We start from the raw sequence: 13107 nt of genomic DNA, 5'->3' as shown, positions 1-13107 counted from the left end.
GAGAATAATAGACCCCATTCCAATTATGGCGGCCATTTTGGATAACCATCAGGGTTGTAGCCAGCCAGAAATCATTTTCCGTCCCCTCGATTTGAATGGCTTTGGCGCAGCATTCCTAGCAGGGTCCAGGGGCATGTATGTGCCCAAGGAAAATGTTGAAATTTAGACCCTCTGAAATGCCATTTCCTGCATTTTGTGGGTTAAATTTTGCTCACAGAGGACGGAATGGGGAAAAAAAATTCCCGTCCACAGCTGCAAAATTCCTTCAAAGGACTGAAGGACGGGTGCTGGCTACAACCCTGTGTTCAGGGTCATTACATCCCTTCTCAAGTTAGAGGGGCAAAACTACCACTGAAGATGGCCGATCTACATGTGTATACTATATGTCTACCACCCTTGCCTCCTTTTGGCAAAACGACAATGGAAAATTGAAAATGGCCGTCGTAACTGGAATGTGGTCTATTATTCTCATACCTACATGCAGGCACACATGCTAGACTAACCGTTGTTATAAACTTTGTTACCGCTTTTATAAATGGGCTTTGAAAGACCATACAAACAGACCTTTTGTCCTAAATGTTGCCTGATACTACATAAGTCCAACTTTTCTTGTTGTCATGAAGTTAGTATTGATTCATAAAGCATTTGTGATGGTACTTTACAGGAGTATGACCATGGGAGAGATTGGTTGTTTTCTCAGTCACTACAAAATCTGGGAGGAGGTAAGGGCCCTGAGTAAAATTCCATCTTGTTTGATTTAAAGCATAACATACACAATACATATTAAGTACAAATTGTACAAGTAGCCAAAGTACAAAATGGTACCCAACAACCAAACCCAATGTACATTTGTACTGAAAACCAAATAGTATTACATACACCACACATTCTATCAGTAGATTTGACTGAAAAATTTGATTTTCTGAAAAAGACAGTGCATGCTATCTGAAATGTCTGACCATTTCCAAAATCATAATTATTCAGTTGCTTGCATAGTACTAGTATTTGGCACATTGTATGTACTGTTTCACCTTGGCTAATACACTAGCACAGATGTTTGATGAACTGGTCATTGCTCATGCACTAAAAGAGTACAATATAATATGTTTTAGATACATTGCAGTCTCTGTTTCTCTTGCTTTATGAGTTTCACAGGCTTTGATATGTGTGTAGCTGTAGATTCTGCCAGAAGACCTCTTTTTATCTGTGAATAGTTTCATCAGGTTGGTACATCACTGAATAAGGAGATTGCTTTATTCTCACAAGAAGGTGACAGACGGTTACTGAAACAGTGGTGAGAAGAAAGCAATTGTTGTGTAAATAGAGTCTCCTTATTCAGACCTATTTTTAGTAGTACCCAGTGATCAGTGTTAAGTTTGTCTTGTCCACAGATTGTTGAGAAGAACCTAGACTGGGTTCTTGTCTTTGAGGATGACATAAGGTTTGAACCCTTCTTCAAGAGGCGGATGTACAAGATGCTAAACGAGATTGAGGAGATCCGACTGGACTGGGACCTCATGTAAGGATTGAAAGGGCTGATGGGAAATTTTCCATCAACCAATGGAGAGGATTTATCCCTTTTTGTACCATCTGGGAAAATTATCTACAAGAGATCTTTATGTGGATCCCGTTGCATCCTGGGAGATGTGGGGCACTATGGGTAGACAAGGGGGCAAACAACTGTGCATGTGTACTTTGTTTGGATTACTGTAAATGCATGTAAGTTTGCTGGGATTTACTTTCCCAGTAGTGGGAAAATAAAGTGTTCACGGTAGTTTTAAGTTTGCAGTAGCGCCATAGACTGTAGTCACATGTTGTTTACAGTAATGGAAATATGTTTGTGATGGTTTTAAGTTTGCAGTGAAGTGAAGCCAACGCCAAAAGCGCAAACTTAAAACTACCACAAACATTTCTGCATTTTCAGTATTTTAAAAATGTTGCCCCCTGCACTACCCATGGTGCCCTGCACCTCCCAGCATGCAGTGGGATCAGTGAACAGGTCTATGTAATCTTTTTTAAGAAGCAGTTACACTTATGACAGAATTGGAAATGTTGGACATCGCACCCACCCACCCCATCTTCATCCTTTTCGTTTTCACTTCTTCCATATTTTTTGCTATCCGTTTCCTTTCATGACATTTCACAACCTGACTGGACATTCATCACTGCTGTCATCTCATTCTTATATCCTGCTGATGGTAGATTTGTAACCAGCAGGGGTTTTTCTTAACCAGGGGAAAAAGGCATATAATACTGCCTCATGCTCTTACCATGGCATTGCTCCAAAATCTCATAAAAAGTTCAAAAATGGTCACCAAGGTCGAAGTGCCCCAACAAACGCCGGCCAAGCTGCTAAAATGGCATTTTCGTGACATTTCACAACCTGACTTCACAAGTAAAAAAAAAGAATTTGTCTGAAGCACACGTAATCACCAAAACGCCGGCCATATTCTGGCTGAAAATGCCCACTTGGAGCTTTCCGACAAGTCGGACAAGCTAAATTCTTCATTCGTAAAGGGGACTTACCACTTTGGAGCAAACACTGGAACCAAGAACAGATGATGATAACAACTCAATACAAGTGGCTGCAGTTTTCATCTGTATCCTGTCAAGATCTGACAATGAATTCCCTCCTCAGAAAGCCTTAGATTGTCCAATTTTCATCTAAAATTCCCTGAAACTTAACGCCATATACGTAGTACCTCAAAGTCGTCCACTCAAAGTCGTCCACGCAAAGTCGTCCACTCAAAGTCTTCTACTCAAAGTCGTTAATAGTTTTTCTAGAAAAACCCCTGTTCCAGTACGAGACAGCTGACTGACAGTTGACTGACGTCAGGTCCTATAATTCTAACCAAAGTTAATTAGTTGCGGGCAATCTCTGCTATTAAAGATTCTTTCAACCCTTTTTCTAGACCCTTAATCTGCGCATTAGTGATAACTAAACTGCTCAGTTTGCTGTGCTTTAATGCTTTAACCTAAGTTAACCTGATCTACAAAGGACAAATGATTGCTAGCATAGTTTGAATGATAGTACAAACATTAGTCAAAGTAAAAAAATGCCAACATTGACGTTATTTGTTTCCTCTGTAAAGTTGGTCATGCTGCATGGCATAAACAAAGCAAGACTTATAACAGCATTGAATTACTAAGCTACAGTGCTGACAAAAGCATTAATGGAAGTATATTAAATTAGACACCAAAACGAATAACTCTTCGTATACATTATTCAGTGTTTTTTTTACAGCTGTAGGTCCTTTTAGTAGTGAATTAAAAGACTTCTTTATACAGTAAATTATGAGTCCTAGAATTTTCCTTAACAGTTTTCCTCCTATCTGGAGGGCCATCCTCTTTACTAATAGGGAAGTTCTCTATGTTCTTCTCTGTTCCTATCTAGATACATCGGGAGGAAGAAAGTGGTTCCTGAACAGAGGCCTGGCCTGGGGTGGGTTAATGCCTATTGTGTGCCTTTGACCCTGACAAGCAAATAGGCCCCTTCATGATTCCAGCTGCACATGCACATGGAGATGCATTGTCTGCAATAGGTCAAAGTTGAAGGCCCCTGTGACAGAGTCAAAACATATCTGGACAATCATTTATCCTGATCTGTCTGATCGAAATCCTGCATTCTTACATATGCATGGTTGAGACAAGGCCACACTAGGGCTGGGTACCGGTACAGTGTACTGGTACAAAACCGTTTTTTCTTATTGGACTGGTCCTGAACCGGACCTGAAAAAAATTAGATGTACCGGATGTTGGACCTATTGGAAAACTAACAAATCATTTGATCAGGCATTCACACGTTTTGGCACTTACAGACCAAAGAAAATAACGAGTGAAGTAGAGTATAGTTTATAGCCCTTTCTACCAAGTTTTACAGTCAATCGTAGAGAGGCAGGTAGCGTTGTAGGATTTTAAAACGCCAGTGTGAGTCTAATACTCCACCAAACAGATTTCTTTGTAGTTAAATGGACCATTGTTATGAGTATCGTCTATTCACAAGTTTTCACATACTGAATCAGGTCCAGGTTCAGGTTCGGACCGAGACCTGATCCTCTGGACCTGAACCGGACCTGGACCTGAATTTTCGGTACCCACCCCTAGGCCACACCAATTTGATTTGTTTGTTCTCTGATTTTAAAAAAACAACCCTTAACTGGAAAAGCATAATGATAATGAAGCCTGAGGACCATGCCAGGTTTGTGCCTATGTACACTCAGTTTTATGGGGTGAATACAGTCATATTCAACTTTTTCTACCTATTCCTACTCTCTACCTTCTAGCTTTATGATGTCCTTTTGCTATATTGTCACTTTTAAGAATCCGAGAACCTAAAAGATTAAATTGGTATGACCCAAGAACTGTTTGTAAGATTGGGGTCATCACCTTTGACTTATCACCGACAATGCTCCTTTGCGCATGTGCAGTTGGAACGATGGTTAGGCTTATAGGGCCGACAAAAACGAAAACTGCCACTGAGGCATATTCTATCAACTATGTTCCGACAAGGAGATAGCAGACCTCGACTCAGTCATAACATTCATGATCATGGCTTCACCATTCCATCCTCAGAAGTGCATTTCTCTCAGTTTTTGCCATACCTAAATGAAGAAACAGACTATAAAAGTCAGTACAATGTGTGGAAGAGATAGGACACACATACACAGTCTTTACTTTTGGGTCAAGTAAAGCTGGGTCCAGTTTTAGTATGTAAGCTCTCTACACAAGATATTTTTCTTTTAATATTGAAAATCTATTATAATTTATGAAAATCATGTACCAATCTTATAAAAAGGAAAACAAAGGAAGTGACAACAAAGATCAGATAACATTGCCTAGTCTGCATTTGATTGTAAACTGTTGCAGAAAAGGTATTCTATGTAACAATTTTAGAATAATATTGTTACAACTATTGATATTGACCATAGATCATTTGCTTCCTTTCTCTAGACCACTGTCTGGTGATAGTAGGTTGAAGTGATCATGATACAGGAATTTCTTTAATTTGTAATTAAGATTATATACCAAATACAAACTAATACTGTCACTATGAATCTCCTAACCATCTGTACATGCAACACAAACAAGTCCGAAAAGTTTTATTTGGGACTTATCTGGCACTTTTTTGGGACCTACACGCAAAAGTGTCCCTGGTCCTCAACCCTACAATGTACAAAATATACTATCATGACAAATAAGATATCAATGAACAAGCTTTCCAGTGATATATCATACATTCTTGAACTAGTTTAACTGTAAAATCCAACACAAAAATTGGAGTATGTACAGAGATATGATTGACCCAAATGAGTTTTTTTGTGCTCTGCTTATTGAGAGCAACTGGGTTGCTGCTTTTCCGTTGCCATAGTTACGTAGGTCGTAAGCGGATGCAGCTGGAGGGAGAACACTGGGTGCTAGGCTCCACCACCATGATCCACGTCACCTACTCCTACTGGACCCTGGGATACATGATCACCTGGAGGGGCGCCAAGAAACTGCTGGACGTCAAACCGCTCACCAAGATGATCCCCGTGGATGAGTTCCTGCCCATGATGTTCGATGACCATCCAGAGTAAGTCCAATACACCTTTCTCACGCGGCAGCCATGATAGATCGAAGAAGAGGTCAATGAGGCAAACAGACAAAACTTATTTCTAAAATCAGGTCCCATTTAGTTTTCCCCCATACCACACAAATTTTCATGATATAAGATAGAATAATAAATATTACAAGAAGTGTTATGCACCGAAAGATGTAGCAATTTAGAGTAGTGTAGACTGACCCCATAGTCCCTTAAGAGATGCAAAATAACAACATAATAATGCAAATTTTTAACGAATTTGCAGCCATTCACTTATTGGTCGATTTCCTAATTGGCAGGCTACCATTGGTCGAACTGCTAATTATGATGGACAGTCTTTTGTTTGCCACATTGAACTCGTTTTAGATCTATCATGGCTGCCGCGTGAGAAAGGTGTATACCAGGGCTGTCTCCATGACCCATCCCGCAGTCCCAGGATAGAAACTTGCCTGTTGGGACTGAAAAAAATATTACCTCAGCAGTCTAAAAAGTTGAATCGTAATTTTCAGCACAAAAATTAGACCAATTTCTTACTGTTCAGCTCCAGTCTTTGTCAGGCAATGAGCAATCCACCACTTCAGAATCTGCTTGTGTTTTGCAGTCTCCCTTATGAATGACCTAGAATCTGAACATGTGATACCAATAAACACCAGAGGAGGTGGGGAGTAATTATAACTGTTACAGTAATACAGATATTTGTAACCCCTTTGCTGCAAGATGTGATCAAAACCATCGGTCGTTATCAAAATCCAGCCCATTTTTTTTTATTATCTTATACCTTTCAGTCCATTTTAGTACAATTTGGAGGAGTGGATATGGTAAATTAAACTGTTATTTTTACAGAGTGAATATTGATCCCAGACCTGCTGCTATACAATCACATGTACACATGTGTATCTTGCTATGCTATAGCCACGTTACAGGACTGAAAGTAATGTGTTCTCAATATCATACTGACAAGTGAATTATGAAGCCAAAATTTGGTGAACATCTTGTTAAAAGTTAACTTTCAGCCTGCTAAAACAGCCATTTGGCACTAAATTTGTATTAGTTATGGGGTTAGTAGGGAGAAGTTAATCTGTACTTTTTCTATTAACTATGTCCTACAGTAAGCACTACATGTACGCCTTTGAGCCAAGGAACCTGAAGGCTTTCTCAGCCGAACCCCTGATGATCTACCCTACCCACTACACAGGGGAGGCCAACTACATCACTGACACAGGTGAGTCATGTGTACTACTGTATCATCTTATGTATCTATAAACTCAGCTCAGAAAGTAAGCTTTTTAACAGTGTGGGCAGTGTTGGCTTTTAAAGCATGGGCTACAGTACTTGTAATGGACAGTGTATGGGGTGTTTGCACTTGCTGAACTATGTGATAATTACATGTGGATAAAATATGTTCAAAGAAATAATTAAGTAATGTGTGAAATGTTATGAATACACTAAGACTAAGAATCATTCACAGTGCAATATTAAAAATTACGAGCCACCATTTTGGATTATTTTAATCCAACATGGTGGCAATGTTTTTAAAATTCTTTATTTGATGAATTATTTCTTGATTCTATATGTGCAAACACCCTATGGTATGACACCAAGGGAATGGGTACAGTACGAGGGTGCTTCAGAAAGTGATGCCATCGGTTTTATAACAGGCTCGTTTTTCCATCGAAATTCATTTTTGTACTTGAATATTATGTTTTCACCTTTGTGCCAAATTTCAACTCATTCGATGAATAAATGAGCCTGTTATATAAAACCAATGACATTACTTTCCAAACCACCCGCGTACATAATGACATTGACATGGACGTAGTATTACATAAAAACCTGTGCCAAATCACGAAATCAGAACTTGTTGTACAAAATACAGAAGCTGCTCCCGATTCAAGGCTGGTCATAGAGGAGGGTAAGTAACAAGACTGCAAGGTTTGGTCCTAATGCCACTAATATCAATACTCATCAGGCTTATTCTTCTTATTTTATTTTATTTTAATTTGAAGTCATATTTTATGTTCCATGATCCATGCCAGGGCTCTAGCCAGCGTCCGTTTTTCCGTCAATTGACGGAAATTTGCTGCGTCTGACGGAAAAATTTTAAAACCAATCCGTCAACCTTGACGGACAAAAATCCTAGGTGGAAGCTACAGGCGGCTTGGGGACGCCGTCCACGGCCGTAAAAGCCACACACTGTTTGTTTTGCTATTGTTATGATTGTTGACAATGTGTGTCGGCGCCCTTTCGCATACGATAATCTCATTAAAACCCGTTTTTCAAGGTCTCAGTTCAGTCCTTCTAATTAATTTTCGCGGTTTTCGCGACGATTGTAATTGGCTGACGGAAAAAAATTTCGAGCTGGCTAAAGCCCTGATCCATGCACAGTTCTTACCCATCACCAGCTTGGTCATCATTGCCAGCTTGGTCATGGCTTCATGTCACCTTCAGTTCCAAGCTTGGATTGACAGCTTAACATAATTACAGCAGGACATACATACATTGAATAGTCGTTTAAAGTGTCATGTTCATGTAGCTTTCGTAAGCCTGTCTTAAAGATGGGGTGTTCATGTAAAATGTTCAAGGTTCTTTCCAAACTAAATCAGAAATGGTTCTTACATGGTATCATTGTCCTTGAAAGTTTCGATGACGATTGTTGAAAACACACTTATTGACTGGGTCTACCGACAGGTCATTGTTTATGTAACAAGAGAAGGATAGGAATGCCTAGTATGGAAAAAATGGTACATTATCCAAAATACCAGAACATCAATGTATGGTACTTTGCCTGAATAGACTAACTTTAAACATATTGACATTAGTTTGATGCTAAATACATGCCTACTGTAATAATTATGTAATATTTAGCACCTGAAAAACTTGAAGACTTGGTGTGGGTATCAGCCCAATAAAAGCATGCATTTCCATAAAGAAAAAGCACTACTGTTAACTCTTTATTCACATTTTTGTCATTGAAGACGTCAAGGCACAAGTTACTTTGTCAAATGCATGTAGTTAAGACACAGGTATACCAGTATGGACCTGTACTTGATGTAAGTTCTGTTTGCAGCCCTTGAGTACAACCAGTACTCCCATAGTCCCTAATATATGTCTTTCCATCCATGAGTTTGTGGATGGATGGATTGAGAATGTTGCCGCTGTTATCATTCAGCCTGCAACACTTGCAACATGTATGCCAAGCCACTTAAAGCACTGTAATGCTTTTCTGGCTTACATGTATATCAGACCATGCTCCATTGTTTCACAATATTAATATCTGATCCTTTCACATAGCCTCGTATCCATTCGTATTTACCTAACGGGTCCCAATATAGAACCTGTTGACAACAGTTTCCGGATATGGACCAAGTTGATAAATATGAACGGATACAAGGCAAATTTTCTGAGTGATCTAATATGCCAATATGACCAGTCAATGAGAAAACCCTCTATCAGGGGTGCCCAAGCATTTGCACAAACCTTATGAAATTTGTACAAATTTATGTGAAAACTTACGAACGTGATGTGATACGCACAAATTATACACAGCAATCTTAATTATATGTGATACGTACAAACCTTATGCAAACTGGCTGACCGCTTCATTGGGAGAAGGTGTGTTTTGCATACATGATTTAAGGTTTGTGCGAATCCCATAAGATTTGTGCATGTCACATAGTGATTTGCATGTATCACATAAGGTTTGTATATTTTCGCATAGTGATTCATGCGGTTCTCATAAGATTCGTACGTTTTCCCATAGTGATTCGTTTGTATCAACTAAGATTTGTACGAATTTCATAAGGTTTGTGTAATTGCTTACTAATAGGCACCCCTGTCTATGCTACATTACAACATTGTTTCCCAAAGTAAAAAATAATCAAGTCATGAGAAAAGTCTTCTTTTTTTCAGTAAGACAAACAACCTTTTGCATGGCATGTTACAAAAATCTCCCTGAAAGTCATTTATAGGTGGCTGGTACGGCTGGTAAAAATCTGTAGATGTCCCTGACAATATTTATTTGTTCTCTCAAACCATTTTTGTTCTCTCCCAACAGATACAGGTTCCTCTCCTATAGTCCCTGACCTGGACAAAGCGGACAGCGGAGACCAGCCGGCCGTACCCGCCATGGGGCCCAGCGAAGGTCTGCCCACGCCCGACGGGGAGCCGTCATCACATGGCGGGGAACTCTGATGAACGCAGTCGCGGGGCAGAAACATAAACATCACTTTACAGAGGGGGAGGGCAAGATATTTGCATAATGCAAGGTTCTAGCCGTCTTTCCGTCCTTGGACAGAATTCGGCCACTGGGGATGGACATAATTGTTGCCTATTCCGTCCTCTGTGACAAACAAACATTGGCATGTAAAGAAAATTTTTTTTAAAGACAAAATTTTGTTTATTTCCAGAAATGAAACCAAGTTCAGTCTACCAGCTAAATTTGCTAGATTTAAAAATTTTCCTGGTCCCCCCTATGATCATCGCATGCCTTATAGGTTTCCATTCAAAATCCAGAGGACGGAAAAAAAATTCAGGCTGACTTGAACACTGGCATTATGGCTTTGAATGTTAATGAAAACATACATGTCAAGTGCATTGTGTATAAGCCAACCCATAGTTTGCACTACGTTTCAAACCATGGGCTGGCTTATTAGTAAAGCATAAAAACTTAAAATCTTTTAATTATTTCCACAATTGGTTTTGGATACTAGTAGAATGTAATTATTGCAATGCTTTTGGCACAATTTTTCAGTAGATCTATTGAGCATTAACCCTTGTCCTGCTGATTTCTATTAATAAGTTTTCGGTACAAAGAAGAGCCAACAGCTATAAGATGGTTAAGAAATATTCAAAGCAATGCAGTAATTTTTACCTGACCTATATGGAGATTTTAACTGACATAAATGTAGTATACTTTTTAACTTCATCATTTGGTTCTTTAAGTTTGAACCAGAAAAAAAGTGGAGCTGAATAACTGGAGGTTGGTAGGGAACATTGAATTAACATTGAACATTTTGGTACAGTATTTGTCTAGGATGATGCTATTTAACACATTTTAAATATTATTAGGAAATGTCTGGTCAGAAGAACCGGCCTGAAATTGGGTTTGTTTCATATGTTGTACAGCATTTAACACAGCTGAATTTGAATATGGCGGATAACACAATGCAGCAATCTGATGCAAACTTATAAATCAATATAAGGTACTTCAAGCATGTACATGAGCAAGTCATAGCCAGGAATGTATTTGATAATCAGTAGCTTTTAGTGTAACAAAAAAATTGTGCCTAAAATCAAGTCTTTCATGGATGGATACTAACAATGACATGCTTACAATTGTCAAGACTATCTTCTCAACAATCAGTTTTTCTAAATAGCCAAGAACGTATTTGTAGCCTCCATACCATCCTTTGTATTTACTAATGGTTCTGCCTTTTTGCTTGCAAGGAGAATGGGATTGCCAGCTGTAACTATGGAGGATGGTAGCCAGGTATCCAAAGAATACATTAGCCAATTTGCTCAATTATTCATTGGCAAGAAGTAACGTTGTTAGTTTGTACATAGTTATAAGTCCTTGCTGTGCTTCCACTTCTACAGAATTTACAATTTATCAACAGGAAACATAAAATCCAGTATTTGGAGTTTATTTTCTTGATGGCTAAAATCTTGAGGTGCTAGTCATAATCAGTTTTCAAAGGACTAAGATGTACACATGTATGCTTACAGTATTATGCTTAAAATCTGTAATGAAATTGCAATGTTCTCTGTAGAGTCTGTACCAAGTTAAGCATGTGTACTAATACTATGTATCTATGACAATCATATTCATTCTGTAACAAGTACTAACAACTATTGTATAACTAACTTGCCCTGATTGAATGACATGTAAAAAAAAACTTGTAATTATGTCATAGCTTTCGGCTGTTTTCTTAGAATTTATGGTAGAGTCTATATAGGAACCTGCTTTTATGGGTAAGGATATATTTTTGTATCTTTGTGGTGCTGGACAAACTGTTATTTAGATTTTATTCCTTTATTACAACATGTAACAAATACACCTGCAATGTAAGTAACTTGATACCATTTTGAAATACAGTAAATACATTTACTTTCATGGTGGTTTTATGTTTTGATGGAAAGGAGGTTTTTGCAGTATTTTAGATTTGTGGTTGAGACAATTCAGTCGTACAAAAGTAATGAAGCCATATATTTGCTGTGTCTTGGCTTTACAGTATGACTTCTCCGCGAAAATAAAACCACCAGTGTAACAGATGTTCAAAACTATACAGTAATGATGCCTAATCATGTTGCAGGAAATTGTATTATATGGACTGGAACTAACATTATTATACAATCCAATGGTGCTAAACTGAAGTTATGTAATGTGAAGATAAAAAAGGAACTGTTTTTTTCCAAAGTAGCATCAGAATATTTAACTTAATAATTGATAACTGTGATACATGTATTACACATTGTATATTTCTGACTCCATCCCCCTTTGCATTTGTGTAACTTACATGTATGTGTCTCTTCAACACTTGATAACTGAGAAGCAGTACAGAAATTTTATCAGACACGTAAAAGAAATACGCAGTATACCATGTTTATATAAGTTAATGGCTACATTATACAGAAAATTGTAAGCCTCTTTTTCTCTACAATCGTCTAATGTCATGTAGTAATTAGACATATGTCATACAGTTAACTTTCAGAAATAAATTACTTTGATGATAAAAATGATGTTTTGCGACTTCCCTTGCTGTTTCAAATTTCTGTCTGGAATTTTTCCTACATTTGTTTGGGGTTCTGAAACTACTTTTTTACCAATTTGATTTTATTAATATTGCCAGGTTTGGGGGTAATTTGAAACAGTAAGAAACTACAATCATTAGATACTGCTACTGCCTTGGCAATTGTATACATTTTAAAAACAGACAAAAATCTACACATTGCTTGTGTTGTAACAAGCCTAGTAGTAACATTTATTCAGTAGAATATGCAAGAAGGCAAAAAATGAAGTAGAAAAGAATGAATGTAAGTAGGGGCTATGTTTACTTGCCTAAGTGAGAACATACTTAATCTAGCATTATATTGTTATAATAGCGTACATTTAGCTTTACAAAGTTTCTATTTTGTTACCAAGTTGATTTTAATAATGCCAGGTTTTGGGGTAATTTGAAACAGAAACTACAATTTATGATAATAAGTATTGCTACAGCCTTGAAAATTATATACATTAATCTACACATTGCTTGTGTTGTAACAAGCCTATAGTAATAGCAACATTTATTCACCAGGATATGTAAGATTAGGTAAAGAGTAGAAAAAAAGAATTAATATAAGTAGGTGCCATGTTTATCTACACAAGTGAGAACATACTAACATTATCATAGATGCATGCATTTGGTTCTATAGAATTAAGACAACAAAATGTAGTTTAGTACACTTGTAGCAAACAGCTAGTACTAATATAAAAGAAATTGTTCTATTTAATGTTAAGTTACATTAAGCATTTCTTGATGGAATAT

General features: G+C 37.8%; 1 protein-coding gene across 1 annotated transcript in view; it reads left to right on the top strand.

Moving 5' to 3' along the window:
- Nucleotides 1-12316, top strand: part of LOC118420883 (procollagen galactosyltransferase 1-A-like) — a gene marked incomplete in the record, with an annotated part of 44970 nt that extends 32654 nt beyond the window's left edge. The window contains 6 exon segments of the mRNA XM_035827943.1: nt 665-722; nt 1392-1519; nt 5369-5572; nt 6691-6803; nt 7458-7493; nt 9636-12316. Coding sequence (XP_035683836.1) covers nt 665-722; nt 1392-1519; nt 5369-5572; nt 6691-6803; nt 7458-7493; nt 9636-9772 — 676 coding nt within the window.
- Nucleotides 12317-13107: the final 791 nt, after the last annotated feature.

The sequence above is a fragment of the Branchiostoma floridae genome, chromosome 8 (genome assembly GCF_000003815.2).
Source record: "Branchiostoma floridae strain S238N-H82 chromosome 8, Bfl_VNyyK, whole genome shotgun sequence".
Taxonomy (NCBI): Eukaryota; Metazoa; Chordata; class Leptocardii; order Amphioxiformes; family Branchiostomatidae; genus Branchiostoma; species Branchiostoma floridae.
This window is presented reverse-complemented; position numbering and strand designations above follow the sequence as displayed.